General features: G+C 41.3%; 1 protein-coding gene across 1 annotated transcript; it reads left to right on the top strand.

The window, feature by feature from the left end:
- Window positions 1–4,513: 4,513 nt before the first annotated feature.
- On the top strand, window positions 4,514–4,882 carry LOC138878517 (uncharacterized). Its single transcript, XM_070158202.1, has one exon. It carries the CDS (start codon window positions 4,514–4,516, stop codon window positions 4,880–4,882), a length of 369 nt encoding a protein of 122 aa, XP_070014303.1.
- The last annotated feature ends 1,487 nt before the right edge of the window (window positions 4,883–6,369 follow it).

The following is a 6,369-nucleotide window of genomic DNA, read 5'->3' as shown; positions in this document are numbered from 1 at the left end:
TACAAAATAATTTGAGCTTAATATGAATATAATTAAACCATGAAATTGTTATAAAGTCCTTTACGATGCAATTTGTAATCATTTATATAAATAAAATACTGGGATAAATTAATTAAAAATCCCTAAAAATGTAAAATTTATGAAAAAATATCAATTGATGCTAATGCATATTTTTAAAGTTGTATATATATTTGAAAAATATTATAGGGAAAAATTGGGTATCAACAGCTTCCCCTCTTTACCCGGAAAGGATGAAAGAGTTTTCAGGTAAAGAAATGATGGCCAATTTCGACCGAATGGGATGTTTTGAAAAAATATAGGCCGAACCCTGGTCTTTGAGCTGCCTACATATTCCTGGTTTCACAGGAATCAGGCATGTGTAGTTCCAGATCCATCGGCAGAATATACCGATGAAGTCATTACAAGAACAGACACGGGATTTCGGGATGGATGAAAGAGTGGTTATGATGAACGGTCAAGTGTGAGATAGTTTAAGGAACTAGAGTGAGGTTGCTCATGCTGGGATAGAAGTTGCTTACTGGTCACCTGCAGATAAAGAAATGCTATGAAGATGTATTTGTGCGAAATTTAAACATGATGTAGATTCCCTTTGGACCATGAAAGTTGTCTTCAGATGGTTAAGGATGACGTCTTCAGACCATGATGTCCTGGGCCATTGATAAGTAGGGATTATAGTTCATTTTACACTCCTTCTTACTTGAGTTTTGATTAAAAATGTGTACAGAATAGTCCCAAAAGGCTTACATGTTGTACTTGTTTGTAGGGTTTGGTAAAAAAAGGTGATAATTAGTCAAAAACTTGCTCAAAAGGAGTGAAACATGCACAAGTACCAAGAACAAGTATAGGCACAGTGCAACAGGTCCACTGTGGCTGCATTCCATTTGGTGCGGTACGCAGTGAGGAGATTCAGAGAGTGCATAATTTGGAAACTCAAGCATTGCGGCCGCAAAGCATTTAGTGCGGACCGCAATGGCCTCACCGCGGCCGCAATCGAATTGTGCGGTCCAAAAAGCTGGAGTTCAGAGAGTTGGGAATTTTGAGGTTGACACCAATGCGGTCCGCAGTCCTTTTTGTATGGACCTCAATTGAAGCCACCACGACCGCGGTTCATTTTATGCGGCCTGCGGTGGCCATGTTAGAGAGCAGATATTTGAAGCCAAAAGCCTCACCGTGACCGTACTCCATTTCTTGTGTCTGCGGTACCCCCGCATGGGTATTTTTGTCCACAAAATTTGACCTAGTATAAATAGTTTCTTTTCCCATTTTTAGGTCATCAGTTGTAACCTGACTTTGGGCTGAGCACGTGAACGACTATTCTTAACCATTTTGAGTAATTTTAGAGTAGTTTTATCATTGAATCTTCAAGTATTAACTTGTAATTAAATCTTATGGGTTTTTCTTCATCTATTTCTTAGTTTTCTTCTATTATTATGAGTAGCTAGACCCATTAGCTAGGATTGTGGCTCAAACCTAGTGTGGGTATTTGATGGGTCTTGAGTTTTAAGGCTTGAATGTCTATGGGTGTTTGATATTTGGACTAATTTATGTTTTCCATGTTGAATTAGTGGTTGCGAACACTAATTTGTGCCTATTTGACTTGGGTTCTTCTTGAGAAAGAGAACTTTAGTCTAGGAAAATTAGTCCAACAAGGAATTGGGGCATATTCAAGAGATTGATAATCCTAATTAAAGGGTTAAACCTAGAGATAGTAATACCCGACTTGAACCTAAATTGCTTGCACAAATTATCATACCCAATTGGTCTTGAGAAAGTCAATTAGGGAAAAATCACTCAACCTACTGAGAGGTATAGAGTGAGAAGTTTCGTGCATTGGTTATTCCGTAATCCCCAACATGACAATCTTGCCTTAGACTTGAGAACCCGTCAAGTATCCACCTAGGAGAAAGTCACTTCCCTGGTGCCTTCTTAACTATTTAGACAACCTTTCAAGTAACTTACTCTTAGCTTAACTTAGTTTAATTTAGCATCTTATTAGCATAATATTAGAAGTAGTCAAAAGACCAATGATGTTTTAAAGAGTAATTAAGAGCAATTACACATCTCTAGTTTAGATAGGAATCCAATTCCCACTTCTAGCTCCCTGTGGATTCAATCCCGACCATCTTGGGTAAAAGCTGCTTCGGCCACTCTCGCTACTTTGTAGTGGTGTAGGGTTGTATCCGATCAATTTTTGGCGCCATTTTCGGGGAACTAATGGTTTTGGCTATCTATCTAAATAGTTTTGTGTATTATTCTTCTTTCCTTCTGCGTTACTAATTTGTGTGTGTCACAACTTCAGGTATAAAATAGTAGCAAACAACGCACCTCTTGGAGATCTTCCGTCAGGGTAGGAGGTAGATGACAATATTGATGATAAGGTTCCTATTGTGCCTCAAGGACAAAGGAGAGGCCACCAGGACAATTATAATATTCCAGACCCTCCCCCACCACCTCTAAGAGTAGCTCCTCGAGTGCTTCCCAACCAAGGATATGCTAGTGCAATTGTCCTGGATCTGGATGAGCAATTTTCAAATTACAAACATCTCAAGGGTTTTGTAGATACCTGTTGGGAGAGCAAACAAACTAATCTGGCAGAGGATGCACTTCAGTTGAGGCTATTCCCTTTCTCACTAGAGGGAAGGCATTGGATTGGCTTGAATGACATCCCAACCATTCCATCACTACTTGGGATGAGTTGGCGGATAAATTCATTGCAAAGTTTTTCTCGCCGGGGCACATGGCAGTATTAAGAGATGAGATCTTATCTTTCAAGCAGGAGCCTACCAAACCATCACATGAGATTTGGGAGAGATATAGAACCATGGAAAAGGAATGTCCCAACAATGATATGACTGAGGCAATGATCCAACAGACTTTCTATCGGGGCATTAACACAACAAACAAGTGAAAAGTGAACCAACTTGCTGGGGGGTAATTTCATGAAGCTATCTTATGATGAGGCTTGTGACTTCTTGACGAGATGGCTGACATATCCTCCGCTTGGCAAGGTAGAGACAATGTGCCACAGGGTGACCCCACGGTCACTCACTTGCACAAAGAGCTACATGACCATGGGCAGGCTATAACAGACCTGACAACAACAATGAACCAGCTAGCAAAGGCACAGTTACAACAGGTTCAAAATCCACGCCAAGTAAATGCTTTGGAGGGTGTCAACATGCTAGTGAATAAAAGAAGACGAAGAGGTCAACAGAACCAAGGGAGTTCGGATCAATTTGACAATGATTGTGGTGGATTCCAAGATGATGGTTATGATAGGCAGAATGAAGAGGTGCAATACGTGAACAACTACCAAGGCCAAAGGGGCAATTTTTCCAACCAACAATAATGGATACCCCAAGGAAATTGGGGCAATCAACAACAACAAGGGAATAGTAATTGGGGGAACAACAACCAAAATTCCAATTGGGGAAATCAGAACAATAATCAGAACAATCAGGGTAATTGGAATGGCAACAACAATAACTGGGGTGGTAACAACAATCAGGGTGGTTGGAATAATGGCAATCAGGGAAATTGGGAGTAAGGCTTTCAAAGGCCCCTAATGTATCAACAGCCAAACAATCCACCCCCATTTCCATCCCAAGGTCCTAGTTCTTCCAACAATGAAATGGGGAGAATTGAAATGATGTTTGAACAGATGATGAAAAAGAATGCGAATTCTGATACTCAGTTGGCTTACCACAATACTTCAATCAGAAACTTGGAGGTTCAATTAGGCCAAATCTCACAATCTTTGAATACTCGCCCTAAGGGGCTCTACCAAGTGATATGGTAGTTAACCCGAAGGGAGGAAACAATCATGTTATGGTGGTAACTACAAGAAGTGGAAGAGGCGGTAATGTGAATGTATCCAAGTAAAAAGAAATTTTGAGTGATGAAGTTAAGTTGCAAGAAGATGAGATTCCTCTGGTGGTTGAAACTGTGATTGATGAGAACGTGAATGAGGAAGTGAGGATTGACATTCAAGATGCCGAGGTGGAGACTTAGAATGCATGAACCCGTCTAGGGAACACGTAATAGACATGTCAGAAATGGTTGTGCCTAAAGCCAAGGCTCCTTTGCCAAGGCCACCTCCACCTTATCCTCAAAAGCTCGCGAAGTAGAAAAATGAGAATCAGTTTAAAAAGTTTATTGACATGATGCAGAGTTTATCCATTAATGTGCCTTTGGTAGAGGCTCTAGAACAAATACTAGGGTATGCTAAATTCATGAAGGACTTGGTGACAAAGAAAAGATTCATGGATTGCGAAACTATCAAGATGACCTACCAAGATAGTGCAATAGTGCACTCAATGGCCCTGAAGCTAGAAGATCCCGATGCTTTCACTATTCCTTGCACCATTGGGAGTGCGGACTTTGTAAAAGCTCTGCGTGATTTGGGGGCAAGTATCAATTTTTAGTTTTCAAGAATTTGGGTATTGGGCAACCGAGGCTGACTTCCATGAGATTACAAAAGGTTTATAGAACTATGAAGAGACCATTGGGTATCATTGATGATGTTCTTGTCCGGGTGGATAAATTTATATTGCCGGCTGATTTTGTGATCTTGGACTGTAAGGTAGATTATGAAGTTCCAATCATATTGGGAAGACCTTTCCTTGCTACTGGGAAGGCCTTAGTTGATATGGAAGCAGGGGAATTCACCTTCCGGGTGGGTGATGAGAAAGTAGTCTTTCATGTATGCAAGTCAATGAAGCAGCTCAACAGTTCTGAGGTATGCTCTTTTGTGGACCTTGTCACGGCAGTAATAGTTGATGATACCAGTGCAATTATCAATGTGGAGGACCCTCCAGAGGCAGTTTTGTTAAGTCTTGATGTAAATGAGGATGAAGTCTGAGTGGAGTGTGTGAATGCTTTACATGGCATGGGCTCTTAATCTTATGAGCCTAGGAAACTCTCTTTGGATCTTGAAAATAGGAAGACTCCACCAACAAAACCTTCAATCGAGGAACCTCCGGTGTTGGAGTTGAAGTCGTTGCCTCAACCTCTCAGGTATGAATTCTTAGGCCCTAGTTCAACTTTGCCAGTTATTCTTTCTTCTTGTCTTACTAACATGCAGGTTGATTCCACATTGGCGGTGCTTCAAAAGCGGAAGAAAGCAATTGGGTGGACCTTAGCTGATATTGGGGGGATAAGCCCCGTATTTTGTATGCACAAGATTATTCTGGGAAGATGATGTAAAGACCTCCTTGGAACATCAAAGGAGGTTGAACGAGGCAATGCAAGAAGTTGTAAAAAAGTAGGTGATCAAGTGGTTGGATGCCGGGGTTGTGTACCTCATCTCTAATAGCTCTTGAACTTCTCCGGTGCAATGTGTGCCGAAGAAGGGTGGCATGACCGTGAGTTGATTCCTACCATGACCGTCACCGGGTGGAGGGTGTGCATGGATTACCGTAAGTTGAATAAAGTGACCCGCAAGGATCACTTTCCATTGCCTTTTCTTGATCAGATGTTAGACTGACTTGCTGGGAGTATCCTCTATTGTTTATTGGATGGGTATTTTAGTTACAACCAAATCTTGATTGCTCCGGAAGATTAGGAGAACACCACCTTCACTTGTCCATATGGCACCTTTGCCTTTTCTTGGATGCCTTTTGGGTTGTGTAATGCACCGGCTACATTTCAGCAGTGTATGATGGCCATTTTCACCGATATGGTGGAAGATATTTTGGAGGTGTTCATGGACGACTTCAGTGTTGTGGATGATTTGTTTGAGGAATATTTGAAAAATCTTGATAGAGTGATGGCCCGTTATGAAGAAACCAATCTTGTTCTTAATTGGGAGAAATGTCACTTCATGGTTGAGGAGGGCATAGTTCTTGGGCATAAAATTTCAAAGCATGGTATAGAGGTGGACAAAGCAAAAATTGATGTTATTTCAAGGATCCCTCCCCTACCTCTGTCAAGGGAGTTTGAAGTTTTCTTGGGCATGGGGGGTTCTACCGGAGATTTATCAAAGACTTTTTGAAGGTAGTGAATCCCTTATGCAAGTTATTGGAAAAGATGCCAAGTTCGTATTCGATGAGAGATGTATGGAAGCCTTTGAACTTCTCAAGCACAATTTTACCACCACTCCTATTATTGCCGCATCCAATTGGAGCTTGCTTTTGAGCTCATGTGTGATGCGAGCGATGTTGCGGTTGGGGCGGTTTTGGGTCAAAGAGTGAACAAAATATTTCATCCGGTGTGCTATGCGAGCAAGACAATGAATGATGCTCAAGTGAACTACACGGTGACTGAGAAAGAGCTTTTGGCTATTGTGTTCGCGATGGAGAAATTTCGGCTGTATCTCATGGGTGCCAAGGTCATAGTTCATACCGATCA

Source organism: Nicotiana sylvestris, chromosome 9, assembly GCF_000393655.2.
Source record: "Nicotiana sylvestris chromosome 9, ASM39365v2, whole genome shotgun sequence".
In the NCBI taxonomy this organism is placed as follows: Eukaryota; Viridiplantae; Streptophyta; class Magnoliopsida; order Solanales; family Solanaceae; genus Nicotiana; species Nicotiana sylvestris.
The sequence above is the reverse complement of the archived record's forward strand: the minus strand, read 5'-3'. Positions and strand labels throughout refer to the sequence as shown.

What these genes read in the sequence shown, in the direction of transcription:
- LOC138878517 (XM_070158202.1), top strand. Translation starts at nt 4,514, where the DNA reads ATGAAGAGACCATTGGGTATCATTGATGATGTTCTTGTCCGGGTGGAT.